The sequence below is a fragment of the Colias philodice genome, chromosome 11 (genome assembly GCF_061535455.1).
Source record: "Colias philodice isolate Cphi_HAF_F1 chromosome 11, ilColPhil1 Martin Lab GWU primary, whole genome shotgun sequence".
In the NCBI taxonomy this organism is placed as follows: domain Eukaryota; kingdom Metazoa; phylum Arthropoda; class Insecta; order Lepidoptera; family Pieridae; genus Colias; species Colias philodice.
This window is the reverse complement of record NC_143096.1, coordinates 4,001,546-4,023,122: the sequence shown is the minus strand read 5'-3', so window position 1 is coordinate 4,023,122 and position 21,577 is coordinate 4,001,546. Positions and strand designations below refer to the sequence as shown.

At 35.0% G+C, this 21,577-nt stretch overlaps 1 protein-coding gene across 2 annotated transcripts in view; it reads left to right on the top strand.

Annotated features, from left to right (window-relative positions):
- sfl (N-deacetylase and N-sulfotransferase sfl) overlaps window positions 1–21,577 on the top strand; it is a 126,552-nt gene that overhangs the window by 73,068 nt on the left and 31,907 nt on the right. For both annotated transcript variants that reach the window (XM_089700634.1, XM_089700633.1), the window contains exons 4-8: window positions 5,065–5,317; window positions 6,082–6,244; window positions 11,752–11,958; window positions 20,488–20,665; window positions 20,989–21,234. In XM_089700634.1, coding sequence (XP_089556760.1) covers window positions 5,065–5,317; window positions 6,082–6,244; window positions 11,752–11,958; window positions 20,488–20,665; window positions 20,989–21,234 — 1,047 coding nt within the window. The remainder of the gene's footprint in view (window positions 1–5,064; window positions 5,318–6,081; window positions 6,245–11,751; window positions 11,959–20,487; window positions 20,666–20,988; window positions 21,235–21,577) is intronic.

The window sequence follows — 21,577 nt, the reverse complement described above, 5'->3', positions numbered from 1 at the left end:
CCGGATATCCTTGGTCTTCAAGTGCGGGTGAAAAATGATATATAGTCAATTAATTACAACGCGGTAAAACCCCCTTTATCATCAAAACGTTGAAAACGATAGCTGCGAATATCTAAATAGGTCAGTTGATTAATGTTGTTAGCATTTTCTGCTAGATTATTGAAATATTAAGTTAGATAATGACTGCAGTATTCAATAATAACGTCATCAGCTTATCACCCTTGAAGCATGAACTCTCGGTGCCGGAAAGCTATCAATTTCACATCAAGATCTCTAGGGAGATCTCGCAAGAATTAAGAATGTCTTTCAGAAGTTAATGTAATTCTAAAGGAGATTTCTATTTCTCGTCCATTACAAGTGATCGTTACCAAACGCATGATAGCGTATAATGTAGCACTCGATACGAATACCGATATGCAACGGCAGATTGGCACACTTATCCCTCGCCAGATGCGGCCCTAAAGGTCCTTCCGAACAAGCTTGTGCATCTAGTACTTTCATTAGTATGCAGTTTCAATAGCTGGCATTACAATCGATAACGTTGCTGGAATAAATAAGCTTAAACAAGTTCGATCCGTTCCAACTTCTAAGGAATTTATGGGAGTCTTGTTTAGAATTTCAATATGTTAATACGATTCAGTAATTTATTACTAAACGTTTTAGTGCTATTGCGTTCCGTTGTGATTTAATGTTTATTGTTTTGTTTATTTCGTGATCGTTTAAAAATACTGAACAGTACGGTAATGTCTTGGTATATTTAGTTCATTCATAAAAAGTAAATACACATGCAAAATGGAGAACTTATTTAAAAACATTGTTGTACTAATGTTTATTTCGGTCTTTAAAGTGAAAAATAGTAAAGTTAAAGTATAAAAAACATTCTCAAGTAAGCTGTTTACATAAAGACGGGTTGATGGATCGCAAATGAAAACAGATTTCCGAAACTTTTCCGTTTTAAGTTTTGACTGGAGTTGAAGTTGCTTAGGCCTATATACTGTATATCTAACGTTTTATTTCTATTTACTGAGCATTAAATATTCTATTAAAATGCAAGGAATTATTATTAGAAAACTGTTAGTATGAAATGAACGAATGTTTAATTCACTTCATAGTTAAAATTTAATTGTTTAGAAATCATAAGCTTCTTAGAATCTGACCACGATTCTGTAGAATTTCAAGTGCACCTCAAATAATATGGAAACATCAAAATCTTAGCATTATGGTGAGTCTTTAACAAATGACTTGTGAGCGGGAGCTAATATTTTAGGTGGGTATCTTTTGAAATCTTGTCCGTATATTTACCCGGTCCGCTTTGTTGATGACTATTACCGTACGATGTTTGCAGACTAGTTGAAGTGGTGGCTCGAAAAGGTTCAACGAGAGGGGTTGTGTTTGTGTATGTACCATGTTTGTTCCAAAGCCATCTCGTTCAGCTCGCGTCAATCGAACACCGATCTCGTTGGAAAAATTGCTCGCTACTTGAACCTATTGCGGAGATGTCGCCAACGCTCCGCGCTTGTTTGTGAAATGTTTGACATCTTAGAAATTAGTTTGTGATATCATAATTCTGGGTCAATATGGATCGTGTGTAGGTACTTAGTATCTTCAAGAAATTGGACAGTGTTAAAAGTAGTTTTTATCTCCCATAAAGACTATCAGGGAGTTTATCGCTCGTTATCATAAGTTTAAACCGCATTAGTCACGCCGCATTTGACCACTAAAAGATTAATAAAGCGGGAAATAAACACGGTAAATGGACGTCATTTCGCGAATTATTGTGGAGGGGTCACTCTGACCCAGCCGAGCGTTCGCCCAATTGCGTTGATGACTGCCTACCTTGGGACCTTGTTTGTATTCGGTGCGTAATAAATGCAATGAAAAAAATGAAAGGGACGTGATTGTAGCAAATTGCAAACGCAAATTAAATTGTGTCATAAATGATATTCAGGGACGCTTTCGTATTGAGCAAAGTTTCGTTGAAGGCTGACGAAAGATTAATATAGATTTGTCACTGTGATACACACCCGTCTGTGATATCCACATAACCCCAATAGAACTTAATTAACACGTTATTAATTCAAACAGTTTATTGAAGCAAACGGTAACTGTAAACATTACTTGCGAAGGTTATTAATTATTAGAGGCCGTGCCTTCTATATAAGGTTACGTTATGTACGCTCCACATGTAAGGGAACCGTAATAATTTCTATATTGTTTCGTATAAGCAAATGTGTGAATCAGTAATGCGGAGTTAAATTATAAGGTGACAGGCTGGCGGTGGGAGCGCGCCGCATCTAGAAGTCGTTGCGGTGACACTTAGTTAGTTAGTAGTGCCATTAGAAGCAGCATCGCGCCTCGCCTCGTGTCTGCCTTCCCACCTCATTCCTCATTAGTGCTCTGTGCTGTCAAAACGGCTTAATTACTCTGTGCGAAATTTGCGTCACCTTAATGCCATGAGAAACAGACTGTCAGCTCATAATATTATTCAACTGCATATGTGACTTGATGCTGACTATATTCATTGTAGTATATTTAGGAGAAGAGATTGTTGCTTTATGGATCATTCCAAATTTTACAAGACTATTAGGTACTTACTTAATATAAATTCAATTTCACAAAAAAATCATTGCAATCGTAAACTTAAAATCACTAAAAGAACGATCCAATGCATAATAATCGCGTGCATAATTTTCTCTCTGTTTATGACGCTCATATAAAAGCAAAGTTTAAAAGTTCGTTAGGAGTCAGTTCTCCATACCATAAAAGCGGTTGGTGCGGTCGTTGGTTCACTAACTTATGACACTCCGCCATTACAGTAAAAGTCCGGGGAACACCCCTTATCGTCTCATGTTTATTACATCACATATTATTAGGCCATTTGGAATACTTTTACCCAACTCGGCGTTCAATATGATATAATTGGCAATTATCTTATGCAAACATGAACGTACTGCCGATATACGAGCAACTTGGGTTGATTTCTGATGTATTTATACAACCCGCAGAAGATATGTCTTTCGTGTGTTATTATTAACCAATTCCTTATTTCACGAGGCTCATAAAGGAGGCCACTCTTTGAATGTAGTTATGTGATATTTTTTCGGTCATAATTTCTCAATTCCTAGAAATAATATTGAAAATTAATGTCAATATTGTTTCTTGTAAAAAGTCGTCGATATAGAATTTTATTCAAAGTATACAACCAATGCGCTATTTTAACTTATTCGGAATATAAAGGGCCTTTTTATAAAGAAGATATTTCTATTTACTTTAGACCGCTAAAACAAACAGCCCTTCAATGAGCCCTATCATTTCTGGGCAACGCAAATTGGGACATTTCTTCCTCCCAGCGCTCGCCCAATTCCCTCCCTTATCACGAATTAGCCCTCCTCACATTCCATTCACGGTTAAATTAGGCCGTTTGCGTGCTTTAATTTAAACCAAGTGTTGTCTCCAGTAACAGCGGGGCACTAATTAAGGTAATTAGAAACATGTTAGCGCTCAAAATTCTATACAATACCGCATAAGCAAAAAGAACGCAGCCGGCTCGATCGCACGGTAGAGATAACATTTTGTGAATATTGGCAAATGTGGAGGTAACGTGGCCGTAACTGGCGCTCGGTTGGCAACAAACGCGGCATATAACGTACATTTAGGTAGCAAGGCAAGGCGGACAGACCAGAGATACGTAAATGCTATTTGCAAGTTACCATTCAGCCCGCGCCGCCCGCCAGTGCACTCAGCCTGCCAAATTGAAACCATACTTTACTCGAGTCTCGAACGAAATGAATGCTCTTCGATATTTTCAGCCCACTTACCTGTTGGTAGCTTTCTGTTTATACTTCCAATATCAGAAATTTCAATTGGCCCATCAGATTTTATCAATATTGGTTAAATTGCTCCTATTGATTGGAAATTTGAGAGCATCTTAGAGCGAATGTTTATACAGTTTCAGCTTCAAAATTGCCAATCAACTCGAGATTTTTTTGTTTGAGACCGGAGTTTATATTTTTAAATGTCCTCTCCTTTGCTGTTGTTAAATGTTATTTGAGGTATAAAATTTTATACAATCCAAGATAGCTTTTTCGGTGGGTCGTTATTACAATTAAATCCGGCAGAATATAACGAGCAAAGGATAATTTGAATTTAAAAATATAATTACAAATGGAAATCCTTTAAAAAAAAGAGAACAACGCAATTACGCTGACCTACACAACATGGACCTCTGCTTTTTGTCCAAAGAATCATTAATTATTACGCAAACCCAAGCGTACATATGTTTGTATTTTTGCGTGAGCAAAAAATACGCTATAATTTAAAAGAGTAAAGGTGTTTATTTTTGTCGCGCTTCTTGCTTATTCGGTTTGAATATATTTGATTTAAGAACTGAGCATCGGGAATTGGCGTCGACACTCCCGTCGCAATCTCGTTGTGGAACCCGTGAATTGTACGATATTTGTATCGATTTTTCTGATGCAAAAATGTATATTCAATTCACTATCTATTGTGCTACGACTTAAGCTTTTTGTATAATTATGTATTTTTACAGAAGTTGACGCTGTTTCTATTATCGCTCGCATACATATCTTCTTGCATTTTTCCTTTCCGATGATCATTGTTTGAGCAATTTGCACATCCAATGTGTAGTTTTATTTCGTGCCTCAACTAGAACGGATTTTTGCGGCAAATAAATGAACCCTTCGTTCTGCACAACGCTACATTTTGCTGTAAGTTTTTCGGTTTGTAGTGGTCACTTGTCAAACTGCTGTAGAGACGATTCAATTCAAATTCAATTTCGTTCTCTACTACAAAATTTTATTAATAGGTCCAAGTATACGAATAATAAAATAATGTAATCTACGTAAAATTTAGCAAATGATAAATAATAAATATTTAACAAACTATACAGACTAATGGATTTTGAGAATATGTCTTGCAAAGTTGATCGAAGATCGAACGTAATTTTATTCCCAGAATAACCCGCCCAGTAAAACCATGCGTATGAAATATATCAATTAGGTTTACTTGTTACAGAAACAACTCACATAAATCACATATTCGCAGGTACAAGGTGGAAGTCGCCGGCAAAAGCCTGCCAGTTCTTACCACTTTGGACAAGGGGCGCTACGGCGTCATCGTGTTCGAGTCGCTTTCGAAATACGCGAACATGGACAAATGGAACCGAGAACTTCTCGATAAGTACTGTCGAGAATATTCAGTAGGTGTGGTTGGGTTCGCGACCCCCGGCGAGGAGACCCTCGTGGGCGCCCAGCTGAAAGGATTCCCACTCTTCATGCATACCAATTTGAGACTTAAGGTAAATTGATATTTATTTTACACCCTATTATCAGTTATACATTTTGTTCTGTTTTAAAATTTACGACGTACGAGTATTAACACAATTTTCAGTGTAGATGTATTAGAATGTGACCCGACATTTTAATATTAATTTAAATAATATTAAAATGTGAGGTTTAATAAATTGTATTTATCATTTCAACTATAACTTTGAATTAATCTTGGATCGTAAATATGTATTACCACAGACTAATAATAATATACTACGTATACAAGTATTACTACTCCACAAAGAAAATTTAATTTCATGTTATTCCCAAGCAATGGTAATAAAATTGTTTTATTAAAAGACACATTAAGTGTGCAGAAATTACAACACACCACGGTATGTAGTAATTATATGTTTATAATGTTGTTAGATTATCTTAAATCTTTTGACATATCCATCCATCCTAGGTATCAATGGGGGACACGGGACTTTTAATTAAATTGCTGCGTTCCTATGTCTGTTATCCGGTTCAAATATTGTGCTCCATTTTGCGAACTTGCTGGAATTTGGCACGTCTGCAGTACCGGTGAATATTCAACATAAAGCTACCAAAACGTAAATGTAAAAGTTTTTGGTCATGTATCCTGGAAGTGTCCAATATTTTTTCCCAAAACACTTACCAATACAGGTTTAACAGTACCTGTATATTGTAGATCTACCAAGGACTTGCTTTTCGAGTAAAGCAAGTAAAAGTTTTCAAGAATTTGGTTTTAAAATATCATCATTTTCACTAGGATGCGGCATTGAACCCCGCATCGCCAGTGCTCCGGCTAGCGCGCGCTGGCGAAACCGCCTGGGGCCCGCTACCCGGTGACCACTGGACAGTGTTCAGACCGAACAGTTCGACCTACGAGCCAGTCGCGTGGGCCTTTAGACAGAACGAATATGGAACTAATGGTGAGTTCTCGAAACTTCTAGAATTCTGGCCAATAACAGAGCCCTGTTTGAGAAGCATATTGTCAAGTTTGATCTCACGTAAGAAGCTTTTAGTATTATGTAATATTTCGCTCTTTAAAATACGAAAGGAATAAAATAAATTAGGTTTGCACGAAAAATAAAATTATTGTCGAATCGTCTAGCTTGTTTGAACGTACCTAAATATTTCATGTTTGAATACTTAGAGCACCGAATTTCGGGTTCAGTGTGAACAATGTTGTGTGTGAAACATCAGTCTTGAATTTATATGTTTTCGTAATTTCAACATACAATTCTGAGAATATTTTAAGTGTGTATGTATTATAATGTAAACTGTACAAGTACTATTTGTGAACGATGGAAGGACTGGGCCTTTAGACAAACGTACCTAACGCCATGGAATAGAAACTGCTAACGCTAATTATTGACATAAGCTCATGAGATTTTGGTAATGGTTCGTTCACACTACCAAAGACGACGACGACCACGACCAAAATTACAATCTTGCCGAAATTTGTTCAAAATCAAAATTAAAATCTCCCGTCATTCTAGTACTCGGAAATAAAAAATTTCGAGGTCAATTAATAAAAAAAAATAGGTTTTTTGCGATTTTCGCCGAGACGGTAAGTTTATCATACAATCACCTGAACCAAAATTGTAGATCATCTAATTATCTATAAAAAAGGTTAAATACATTTTTTTCTAGGAGCCACCGTTTCTATGAAAAACCTGTTTGTTTATCCATTGATCTCAAAGACTTTTTTACAAAACACCCATACGACAGGAAATTCTTAAATTTCATTTTAATTGTGTTTTGCACAATTTTATTTAATTGCGACTGCATGAAAATTTTTTTCGTGGTCGTCTTTGTCGTTGGTAGGGTGACCGAATCCTTAGGCAAAACATCATTTTGACGTTCGTCTCGGCCTGCTGGTCCTTTAAATACCTTAACTTAAATACTTACAATAAGGCGTAACTTTAAAAGGAAACCATAAACTTAACAATAATTTATTGATCCATTATAGTGTAATGTGTGACCTGTATGATTCACAAGCTAGGGTCCACGATCGACCCAGCGTTTAAGACAATTACATCTCGTTGTAAAAAAACCGACAGTATCGAGGCCTTTGCCCTACAATGGTCCCATCAATTACTTATTTGAATTGATAGCGCCCGAGTCATAAAAACAACTTTTATCTCAGGGGAACTTTGAGTCTCGTAGTCTATAAAAACGCAAATTGACGGCACCCATTCTTAACATTGCTATATCTACGTACGAATTTTATTCGTTTTCATGGCTGTGTGGAGTAAATTCTTTTATGATTGTATTATTATTCTGTTCTTGTTTTTTATTCACTGGTAACGACGAGTGGCTTAATGCTTTTGTTCTGTTTATTTTTAGAGCACGATCAACCGTCAATTGTTAGAATTGACGGTTGATTTACATTTTAACACTGAAATTTAAATTTATCTGGATGTGTCTTTTACGTTTAACATATTCAGTGCTATGTCAGCGTTATTAATTTCTTGCTCTACAGCAGTACTTTAAAGTTTTTATTTTCTTTCGCGTTCCTTTATTCAAAGAATCTCATTTGTATACAACGACATGATAATAAACAATGGAGCTTCTGTTTTCTTAACTTTTAAAACGAAATCTATCTTCTTAACTTGCTTTAATATTTCTTTCTTTATATAAACGTTACGATGATACTTTAAAAAGACAACAAACAGCTCGATCTAAATGAAAAATTATAAGGAATAGTATTTTATGTAAGAAGTAATTACGATTTAATAAGTTCTCGTTATGATAGATATATCTTTTAATGTTGAGATGCTCATTGCACGCTGTTCAGATCAGACTTGAAGCTATCATTCCGAAGTTTCTGAGAAACATTTGTTTATGAGCTAAATGCAGACGTTTGGCTATAACTAGTAGTTGTAAATTCCAATTTATCTACGGAACAACCAGATTTCCCTAGTTCTTGGGAAGTTCTAGCTATAAGCTGCGATAGATTGTTGTAAATGAGTTCGTTAAATGTGTTTTAATTAAATTTATTTCGGTATATTGAAGGTAAAGTTTCTATTAGCACTTCTTATAAGCAATTCTTTTATATTATGTACTTGTTTGACTCACTTAGGGCCGATTTTTCAATGCTTGGATAAAACTTATTCGTCGAATAATATATAAAACTACCATTTTAAAAACGTATTCTAATTGCCCATATTTGACAGTTTACGTGACATTTTAATATTATCGTGTAATACTTTATTGGACGGAAAAATTTTATCCAAGCATTGACAAATCGGCCCTTAATGATATAAGTAAAGAAGTATTGATAAAATTGAGTAAAATGAGGCCAGAGAAAATTTATAAACCTAGCTTCAAACGGTTGATAACTCTTAGGCCCTTCGCTCATGGAGCTACTCAAAAATGACTGAACTAATCAGTAATTACGATTACAAACCAGTTACAAATTGTATCTCGCATACAACGCTACTCAAGTTATAAGGTTTCAGTCACTTGTCAATGTTTGCTCGTTCATTTTTATCATAAAAAACAAAGAAACTCGGGAAACCAGTAGCGTGGAGACCGACACGACGCGTCGCGCGTGATTTGTTGCTAACGCGTTACTCACCAGTTAGTAACTAGTCGCGTCGTGTGCGAATCTCCATAGAACATGTATGGGCTGTGACGCTCAGGCAACTCGTTAGTAATTTGAGTTTGTGACTAGTTCTTTTTGAGTAGCTCCATGAGAGAAGGGCCTTATTATTCCGGTCCGTTGCCTTGTTGTTCAGTTTAGACCCCTACCAATGTTAATTCCCAAAAAGATTATGATTTAAAATACACAATAACAATTATACTCGAGGTATAATCAATTTTAAAATTAAACACGGGTTTAAAACTGAAACAAAACAGAGAAATTGGATTTTAAACTATTTAATCCTGCGTTTCGAACACACTGCAGCGAGCAGAGTCACGGCTACTTTATAATAATAGCTTTTATTTTCACATCAAGTTTATTTACATTTAAGATGTACGTTTATTTTAATAAATAATTTATATGTTTAAGTTAAAAAAATACATCAATGTTCCAAATATTGTTTTTTATAACTTAAGACATGATCGTGACTAACAGAATGTATCTACACTGTTACCCATTTTTATTAAGATTAAGGGTGCACTCACACACATCAGTCACCGTCACGGCACGTCACCGGACAGGATTAAAAAAAAATATGTATCAATAGTTCTAGTATGACTCTGTTCCCACACGACAGTCGCCGGCACGAAATCTATCAGTGACGTCACCGGTCAGGCACGTCAAATAATCTTTCCATACATGTATCATACTTTTATCCCCACTCACCCGGTGCCGTCACGTCTCAGTTCAGTCAGCGTCGTGCTACCGTCAATTGCTACATGTTCTCTAGCGTGACACACGTCTAATCACTGACTAACCTGATGTATGTGTTCAATGATTCAGTCAAACCGGCGACGTGACTGACGGACAACATGACGGTGACTGGTGTTTGTGGATACGTACACGAACCGTCACCGATCAGTCATCGGTGACTTGACGGTGACTGATGTGTGTGAGTGCACCCTAATCTTGGACAAAAAAACATTGTCTCTAATTACTTCTGATAGTGATACTCGTGTGAATTCGGGACGATTACTAGAACATTTTAAACAACAAGAAGCCATTCCGTCTAAAAGAATTTATTTATTATCTCACAAATAATTGTTTTGCGCCATACCAGACGAATTAAGGAAGATGTAATTGGAACAATTCATTGTATCTTAGTAAAGTATTCTGTTATTGTTCTAGTAATTCTCGAGACGATACTTTACTGCATATTTTATAACGAATGTTGTACAATAATTAATTCTTGATTCAATTAAAAATGTGTTCTATTTGTTTGTTGTATGAGTTCATTTTTGTAAACCAATGTATAAGGTTCCTTTATTCATATAATATCAAAGGATGTTTACAAAGGATGAATCTTGATTTTAACATCAAACACGGATTATCTTAATTATAAAAATATATATTTCGCATTGCAGATGTCTAAATCATTTTGATTACCTACTGCAAAAAAAAGCAGTTTTTAAATGTGTTTTTTTTTAGTTTGATTAAAGTATGAAATCGTCATTTCTAAGAATTTTATAAGGCTTAAATCGCGTGGTTGAGAACTTATTCATTAAAATAACTACTGAGTTAACCTTCCGGGCCACACGTACAGTTTCTGCATTAATTACAAGTGATAACCTTATATTTATGCTTTGCCGTAGGAAGGAAAAATGTCACGCTAACGTAAATTCTAAGAAGCTTGGTGCATTAAAAATATACTTATATTACAAGGATATATTAGTAAGATAATTTCTAAATAAGTAGCGGTATCAAAACACCTACATTATCATCCAAAATATTGCCTGCTACAATAATTTATTTTATGAACGTCATACCTATATTATAATTTGTATTGAATATAAATGTAAACATTTCACAGAATGTATTCGTAGTAAAAGTCGTTGATTTAATATTTTTCACTGTTTCCTCCGTAAATTTTTGTATGTATATTACTCGGAAGCGGAAGTAAAAGTTATTAAACACAATTGTGAAAAATCGCTTTGAAGTTCGCATTGATTCATTAGAAATGAGGAAAAAATTAAGTTGTTTTCCAGAAATTTAATGTATCATAATTATTGTATCAAAATCATCATTATTATCTACAATACATTTTCAAGAGCTCTGAGGCTAAGATAGCTACGCATCTGAAATTACTAGTTATAAAAAATAATTATCATTATTCTGTTGTAAAATGAATAATGGCAAATTATAAGATTAATGATAGATTAACATCATGGAATAGCAAAAACAGTTACAATAATTCTGAAGGTCTCCGACACACTAAAACTATACAATAATAATTAACTTTCATTAAAAAAAAAACGATTATCTGTTTTATTTAGCATTCATGTTTGATAACCTCTAGTTTGAACTAGATGTTTTTATTTATTATAATAACCTATTAAAGATAATTAAAAATACTTCGCGTTATAACGCATCGGGTAATTCCAAATATCAAATTGGATTTTCATAATCAAAAGATAATATGAGGAAGTGGAATTCAAATATTTACGAAAATACCCTACATTGATAATTTCCCTCATGCTCATGTTTAGGGAGGAAAAATATTTTTTTTTTTTTAGTTTTCTAAATCGTATTTTTAATTCATGGTTTTAAATTATAATTAACCATCTAGTTTAAAATAGGACTGTGGGGTTTTGGCTCTGAATGTTGTATTACAGGCCATAACTTAGTTCTAGAAGAGACATATTTTATTCCATAAATAGACTTTATAAACTAGGTAATTTTAGTAACATATAAAATATAGTTTTCTATGTTACTAAAATACAGAATATATATCTATTATCTAATAAACATAATATTACATAATATATATTCCATCACATTATTCAACAGAAGACCGAATACCACTCGCGACGGTGATGCAAGACCACGGCCGCCTGGACGGCATACAAAGGGTCGTCTTCGGTTCTGGCCTGCAGTTCTGGTTGCACCGGCTACTCTTCCTTGATGCGTTGAGCTACTTGAGCCACGGCCAGCTCAGCTTGAGCCTGGAGAGGTGGATACTAGTGGATATCGATGACATCTTTGTGGGGGAGAGAGGTAAGTGTGGAGGCTTTATTGTGTTTTATTGGTGATGGTTGTGTGGTAGAAGCGATACGGATTAAGGGCAGCCGTACACGGACCGCTTTAAGCAGTTGAGACCGACGGCTTGAAGCCGCGACCGCAAGGTGAACTATAGACATTCATTCACTGCCGTACACGGATTGCTCGAGCTGCCCGTGTACGGCCGCTCTTAGTGTGAGTATTAGCGAGCTTTTATTAACCAAGTGACTCTGCCTGTTTGCTTCTTCTTAACTACTGAAACATTTGTGAAATGCATACACCCTGCAATATAGCACTCTTGTTTTAAATATTTGTGTAGATAGGTACTTTGTGTTTTCTCTTTAGATTTTTGCAAGTGTTTAAAATTGATGAGGGATTTTGTTTTGTTTGTGTAAGTAAAGTGTTCATTAAGACTTCATGTATAAATTCATTTAAAAGAATCAAGCTATTTCAGTAAAAAATAAAACAAATTTTGAAATTGCAAAAAGTTGATTCAAAATAAATGTATTTGTGAAAACTTTAAATTAAAATTCTCGGAAGGAGTATGGACAGTTTTCAATTTTCCGCTGGACTTCGAATGCTATAATCTTCTTATAAGTTATTAGTTTTTGATGAAATAAATACTTACATCGTTATGAAACAGGTATTTCAATGATATTATAAGACTGGACTGAATCGTTTGTGTGATAAACGATCTTTAAACTTGTTCAGGACCATGATGTCCTAAAGCATTATTATTTCCAAGGTGTGATGTGAAAGTAATAGTGCAAGACGATCTAATATACCTATGTTATTTTTTCGCACTAGAATGAATACTGCTTAAAGACGATAGAAGAACAATAATCATCCTAAAGCAGCGATATGAGTGAAGAAAAATCGCATAGAAACATTAAAAATTAATCAAATATGGACGCCATGGTGCAGTGGTTAACCCATATTGCTACAATACTGCTGGGTTTAAGCGCTAGCTGAGTCCTTTGAAAGTGCTGCTCTAGCACGGCACAAAGGGAAGATCAATTAATTGATTCTATAGAAAGTCAATCATTCAAATATGTGTTTCTATCTAAATACGAACGATCAGGATTTATTGAATTAATGATTCGAGTGTCCAATTATAAAGATAAGTTAATAATATTAGAAACAATCGACCAATTGTCTCCGAAAGTAGTAAACTCACTAGCTGACCTACGCAACTACGTCTGCTCTCAAAAGGATTATTTTTTCAGTTCTTTGCAACATGTATACCCCGTTTCCATTCTGCGATCTATAGTGATGATAGTCTTCTTTAACAAATTATCTATTCAAGACAAAATTATTTATCTATTCAAATCTTATTCAAATTGACTCGATCAAACAAAATCCTAGACATTATAATATTTTATGGATGTAGTAAACTTATAAGTAATGAAATTCCTTTAAATCTGAGTTAAAAAAATACAGAACACCCAAGTAAAGTTGGCGTGAACTGATTTTAAGTATCTCACGCAATAACGACCACGTAAATCCGATTACAGCGTACCTATTAACTCTGCTGAATCGAATCGAAAGCGGTATAGTTATAGGTATATCGATGTACGTACTAAAGTAAGAGCGGTACCAATGGAAATCGGCTCAAAGGACCTGTGTGTTCAAATCAAATCAATTTCAAATCAATTATATTGTTCTAGAAGTGATGTGGATACGACTTCAAATTGAATGTGTTTTTCATACATGATAATAAAATTGAGAAGGTATTCCTATAATAAGTAGACAATAATATCATGAGGAATATGTGTAGGTACATCCATACTAATATTATAAATGCGAAAGTAACTCTGTCCGTCTGTCTGTTACTCATCACGCCTAAACTACTGAACCAATTTACATAAAATTTGGTATGGAGATATTTTGATACCCGAGAAAGGACATAGGCTACCTTTTATTGCGAAATATGTACCACGAGCGAAGCCGGGGCGGACTTCTAGTATTATATAACTTAGTCGATAGGTCGTAAAATCCGTGCTATAATCTAGATACGTTGTCTGTCATGTTGAAAAAAATACGGCTGCCCTTAAAAACTTTTAGATATATCATTTGCCGCCAAAAAGACAACGCCGGCTAACGACACCTCTCAAGCTAAAATCCATCAAGCCGTTTATGCTGCAGAGCTTGCCAAAAAATAAACCTATAGATATAGGTATAAGTACACTCGAAAATTATACTCATCTGCCGAGATCGTATAAAAATCAATATGACGTAATATTTAGAACTTACACGTTTTTTTAACGGTTTTCAACACGATTTATTCCTATTATACGCAGAATAGATACGAAGTATTTATGTTAACATAGTAAGCTATGTTAACATAAATGATCAGATACATATTTTATAAAATGATTTATATTTCTTAATAATTAAAGCAGATTATAGTCTAATGTATTTAACAATTACTATAACACAAGGAACATGATACCAATAATATATATGGCTTTAACGATTGATTTATGTTCGCGTATCGTTGTCGCATAAAATGCGGTTTGTAATATTTATTAAGACAGTATTACATTTCAAAGAACATGCACTAATTCTTTGATATATGCGTTCATACAAATATTATACAACACTGGCTGCACCGCAAAATATTTTCTAAGCTAAAGAAATTTCCTTTAAAATAAAATGCATCCCTCAATGATATTTTCTGCAAAAACTAAAGCAAAGCCGCCGCTCTGTAGACGATGGCTCGTATACAAGCAAGTAACGAGTTTGTGCTAACTCGCTTTTTCAACAATATTAAAGACTAGCTTTCCGCTTTCGGCTTCGCCCGCGTTGTCTAAAACTTATTAAATTATTTACCAAAACCTTCCTCTTGAATCACTCTATCTATTAAAAAACCACATGAAAATCCGTTGTGTAGTTTTCAAGATTTAAGCATACATAGAGATATAGGGACAGAGAAAGCTAAGCTAAAACTTTGGTTAATAGTATGTAGTGATGATTATTTCTGTATAAATACATATCAAGAAACATCACTATTGCCGTTATGTTACGAAAAAACTCAATTACATGTATTTATGTATCGATATTGTCGTTTAGATTCTCGTAACTAGCTTATTACTTGTAAGCAGAGCCAATAATAATTGATTGGCATTATAATTAATATATTGATTATATTATATAAGAAAGGTATTCACTTTTTCAAACAAATTGTCTTGTTAAGATATACCAAATTATTGGCTCAAATATACACGTGTATCATCTTAGAACCCACAACAATTGTATTTTATTTTCAACCATATAGTACATGTATAATATATGTACGTATATAACATAGTTACACACTCATTAATTTAACCAGAGAATATGGAATCGTGTCTCCAGGGGGGCACGTGGATATTTTTAGATTTCACTAATGGAGCGACAGGATTAAATCGCACATTGCCTGGTTAAGAGTGAATTTAATCATTTCGCGTATTGTACGGATTATAATTGTTATAATAACGATCACGTTTAATCCCAGATTATGTATATAAAAAGGTTCTATTGTTATGTGATATAATTTTATATATTTAATGTCTGGCTTTACTTGATCTTTATATTAAGAAATTTTAATTAATTCCCGAATCTCTAATGGTGCATGTACATCAAGAGCTTTTAGTGTAAACTCGTATTAAAAGTTGTTCAGTATTAGAACGTTGCATAGAATCTTTTCGAACGCAAGAGCAACGAAAGAATGCTCTACGCAAGCTCTACGCTTGTTTACACTAAAGAATTTGACATAGTGGGGTTAGAATGAGCATTTGCTTCTTTGATGTTAATGAACCGTAAGAATTCTTCAACTAAATGCGACGTCAATTACAAAAAGGAAAATGATACAAATAGGAATTTTCATATTTGTAATTAAGTGTTTAGATAATACAAAATGGCGTGTTCATTATTCAAATAATTGAAAAGTAACCCTATTTCAAAGCCCCGCTGACCCCACGGTAAATAGAGTTTAAATATACCTTCACATAGAGCCACTCCATTATCCTACACGAAGGTAGTAAATTATTTTTGGGTTGCATGTGTATTATACAGAATTTTGTTGAAAACTACAGCAATTATAAAGTTTAAAAAATTTGTTGAGATAGAAAGGGCATCGTATAAAAACGTTATACGATGCCCTTTCTATCTCAACAAACTAACTATTAGAAAACTCAGAGCACTATACTGAAGAATTTAAAAGACATTTATTTGCGCCATGTTTCTATGTTGTTTTGCTGTATGGATATTTTGGAAGTACTTACGTTAAACGTTTTAAAATTAAAGAGTATGGCAGGGAATGAAAAAACACTACATTTCGGTTGATGTATCACTATTTGTGTAGTAATGCATAATGCATATGTGATGCTTATATTTTAATATTACTGAAATAACTCTTTATACTCAGGTAAAAAAGTAAAAAAAAACATATGTAGCTGCTTATGGAATTCATTGTTCAATGTCATTGTACAAACTAGCGAAAGATAAACAAAAGTAATCAGGGTATGAAATAAGTACCAAGTAGGTATAATGAATGGTAATCCCTGAGTAAAAATACAGAAAATGTGAAAAATAAATTGGTATTCCGCGTATTTCACAATTACATGCAAATAAATGGAGATATTGCGTGTACCTTATTTTACTAGGTATATGTAGATTATTAGCTTATCGTTATAACTTGAACTAATTGAAAATAGTCAACGGGTTATCATGTCTCGTCTTGTCAATGTCTCCTTGAATCAATACAATATTTGGCGAGGTATTATCGACCGGCCATTCTGCAGAATTGCCACTTGTGATTATTTCACCGAAGGGACAAAACGATGCTATCTTTCGCCCAGTTGGCAATTTTATGCGGGATTATATTTTTTTAGCGCCCATTACAATGTTTGCCACTTCTGCTTTTTGCAGCTTTTAGCGTTACGAGCGTCATTCACTTGGTTTAGAAGTAAAATTGGGCTGAAAAATATTTGCGAACTCTTTCACAAACTCCCTTTGAAATGGCGGCCATTAAAATGAATTAAGCGACGCCGTGGATTAGTTGAAAGTACCGAAAAAATAAACCCGGTGAATAGAATATTTAAACATTCGCTGCATTTAACCAGCACCTTAAAGGTTATTGTGTTTTATTACGATTTTTAGTCAACTCGAGACGTTCATTCATTGCCTTTATAATTTGTTTCATAAAAGGCGTTAAACTATTACAATAGCTTTCAAGATTTATAAGCTGTCTTTGTGAGTATTCAAAGAGCTTTAATAACGTTTGTATGAATTCCGAAATAGTAAAGGGAATTGCGAGCTATATTAAACGTTATATTTAGTTTGCGCTAGAAAGGGAATGCAAATTAAAATACTCGTTAGTCAAATTATTGTTGTTATTCTAATTGGTTTTGTTCTATATCGCAAATTAGTGGATTCCCGCTGTTACACTTTTTACTATCGCTGTTTAATGCCAAAGAGTTCAATACAATTTGGAATGCAAACCTAATTACCAGAACATAATATTATACATTGGACACTTCGCTGACTTGTTTTGTGTACCTACCTATCAACTATCAACTTATGTATATTTAGGTAGTATACCATGAGAATAAATGACGATAAAATCATGCAATCATAAAATAACTTTGATTTTAATAAGCAACTTTCTGTTTAAGGTAAAGTAGACATGTCACAATCTTTCACAATGCACCGAAACCCAATCAGAAATCGTTCCACCCACAGCACACGTAACAGCGAGTAATTCAAATTTCCAAGCATTTTACAAGCACTGAACAAATATGAGCGTCATTGTTGACCTCTGAGCTCCGACCCGCCCTGTGGCCGGTTTGAATAGGATCCCGGGTCCTCGGCAAATAGTATTAAAACTTAAAAGGCGACTCGTATTGCCCTACACGTGCATTCTTTCCGAAAGGTAGCTCCACTGTTTTCAATAACAGCCAGCGGACGTGTGAAACTCTGTTTGTTCACGGTTCCACCGACGCTAAGTACGTGACCGGTTCAGTTATGCTGTATATTAACGAATATCGCCCGTATTCCTGCGTGGATTTTGTTTGTTCGTGCAGTATAATATAAACTCTATATCTGACTATTTTCACCTCAAGGATGCAGACGTCGTATTTGCGTATTATAATCGCGTTTTAGTCGAAACTGGCCTTCAAAAGTATTTTTAATTTGCATGTTGCGTTCTAACTAATGAATGAAAAATACTAAACACATTTAAATGAACGTAGCTCACGTGAAATTAATGTCTTATTCCTCTGTGAAGAATTTATTTGACGGCCACAGTACTTAGATTTACGTTTATTAGCTAAGCGATTAGCATCTATCCTTCGCGCCAACGTCCAACAAATTACTTGCATAGATAAACTAATATTAGACTTGGCGCCACGTAGCGGCAAAATAGCTATTCTAATTAAATGGAGTAGTTATAATTAAAGGCAGTCGTTTACACGAAGTGATATTGTACATTTTTAATGGCTTTATTAAAAATTTAGCTATGCTCCTCGGTTTTCAAAACTTCGGGCAAAATTTTACCCTCACTCTAGCGGTTGATTTAAAAAACAAGCTTTCGTTTGATCCTCCTTTAACTATTTTCAGTATTAAAATTTTATTCAAATCAATACGTGTTTAGCCGTGAAAGCGTAACAGACATACAATCTCTGTCATCTTATCCATACATCATTATAATTACGTACATTTTCGCAATTATAACATAAATATGGATACGATGTTTTAATCCCGTGTCTATCTATGCGTGGTTTCACGGTGTGCTCACTCGCGCGAAGCAGCATTGATGTTTGATAAAATATACGAGATAAGATAATGTGATCAGCTGTTTAAGAATTCTAAGATTCTATTTAGTCATTTATTTATTGACGACCGTGAGCTAGAATATATTGACCCTATGACTAAATTATCCTAGTACCATTATTGTAAATTACCTTTTTATAGTGCAACTAGCCGTCCGGCCCCGGCTCTGCCGTAAGTTAGTTAGTTTACGTTTTCTCTCCATAAGAACCATCCTCGCACTTCAAGGAATATTATAAAAAAAGAATTATTGAAATCGGTTCAGCCATTCTTGAGTTATGCGCTTACCAACACATTTTGTGATTCATATTTATTGTATTGATGATTATAATATATAATAACCGAATATTTTAAACAGATTGTCATAAAGTATTACGTTTGTAAAGAGGCACCTTCCAGGAAGACGTGACTTGCCACCAAAGCTCACGAACTTTTTCGCAGAACCACATAATGACAATATTAATATGTATTACGATATTAAACGAGATAACCGGAAAATCAGCATTACATAATTTAATCAATTTTCAAATCTCCACGAGGGATCGACAATAGACATTGACAAAAGTAGTTATACATCCGCATAGTATATGTTCTTATTAAAATAATGTTTAAATTTATCTTGCAGTGAGTAATTACATGTTAAAGTTTATCATTTAGGTACTTGCAACTGTTATCTTAATACAGATATATGCGGAATATTGTTAACTTGTATTTTTCATAGAATAAGAGCATCATTTCATTTCATTACTTTTATTTAATTTTATGAAATAGTATACATTTCAAAATTAAATATGACGGACGAAAAGAAAATGAGGCACGTTTTTACATTTACATAATAATAAAAAACATGCAAAGATATTTATACAATGTCCGTAATGAGATTTTCATAATTTTAATGATAAATTTAATGTCGGAAATGTGATGTAAAATTAATTTATATGGTCCAATAATATTTAATTGCATGCACAATAGAACAATAATTTTATGTACGGCCTGTTAAATATAATATTTATCCATATAAATTTTAGAGGAGCTCCGTGGGGTATACGGTTTTATGCAGTTCACATCTGTTTCACTATCGATCTTTTACAGCATAGAATATTAAGAGATTTATAGATTATGGATTTAATATAATCTATAATATATTTCTATGTGTATACTTAAGTAATGAAAGTGATATATAGTATGTACATTGGTAGCGTACGCGCAAATTTAGACCAAAAGTTATTATTCGTTCTAAAAAAAATTCGCTTGATTCGAAATGCATTACGAACGTCTGGAACATGATAAGTGTCGCTTTCATAAGAAAAGCACAGCACTAAATATATATTCCATTGATACCTTAGAGCGGGGGCACACGATGCGTTGCGGCGGCGGTGCGGCGCCGGAGCGGTGTCGCTGCGTCGTCTTACATAGAAATATCTGTGGCATGTCACACGATGCGCTCCGGCGCCGCACCGGACTTGTAACCACCAAGACGAGGCGGGGAGGGGTGAATGCGGTGCGACGTCGGAGCGGCACCGCTCAGTTGTTTTGCGTCACAAGGAAGGACACGCTGTGCAACGCTGCTACGACGCCGCTGCGACAGAACAACGTTACGGCGCCGCACCACTCGTGTGCCCACTGACACGGTGAAATCTTTGCGGTGCGGCGCCGCAACGCATCGTGTGCCCGCGCCCTTACAAGGAAAATACTACAAGATACACTTTTAAACAGGTACTCGACTTCACGAAGAAGACGTATCCGCGCTCATGGCGTCGCAGGTGGCGCTGCAGCGGCTCGTGCCCGGCTTCAGGTTTAACCTGGGCTTCAGCGCGAAGTACTTCCACCATGGGACCACGCTGGAGAATCGAGGCGATGACGCTTTACTTAAGAATCGGGAGCATTTTAGCTGGTAAGAATATGAAAAAAAAATATACACAATTTTTTGAGAAACTGTGTTGCAATCTCGTTCAAGTAATAAGTTAAAAATTATGCAGTCAAAAAGGTTGAATGATCGTGGTTTTGAAGATGTTTGTTCTGAAATAACTTCTAAAACTTTTATTATTATGTTAGATTATGATATTATGTAGTTGTATTCTAATTAAAATTATATAAGTAATCTAACTAGTACATATACGTGTGTAGAAACAATTTGTGGCATTCTACCTTGATTTATACTACATATTAACATATTAATATAGGTACGTTTCCTTAATTGACTTTATAATTACACAGGTTTTGTCACATGTGGAACCACCAGCAGCCTCACCTGTACAACAACGTGTCGCAACTAGAAGCCGAGATGATGCTCAACAAACAGTTTGCACTAGAACACGGCATTCCAACTAACTCCTGCTATTCAGTATCCCCGCACCACTCTGGGGTATATCCAGTACACGAACCGCTGTATGAAGCGTGGAGAAAAGTTTGGGACGTCAAAGTCACGAGTACAGAAGAGTATCCACATCTAAGACCTGCGAGGTAAGTTTCAAGTAGCATACATATAGAGCTCCCGAAATAACCCCTTTTGTTCGCCAACTTCCTGACACGGACAGCGAAAAGCTTTTTTGCCGTTTACCTTCACCTTTTAGAATAGCTAAGCACCGCGTGTTTGAATGCAAAAATGTTGTTCAGGAATCCGAAAGCTGTCTGCTTTTACAGTGACGTTTGAAATATTTAAATATCGCTTACAACGCAAAAGAACCGTCACTATATTATTCACATACCGGGAAATATCTCGGGGCAGGTAGGTGTCTCGGGTCGGTTGGCTCCAAAGCCTGGGGAAATCTAGAAAATAAGGGCGGGCGGTGGGCGGGTCTTTGTG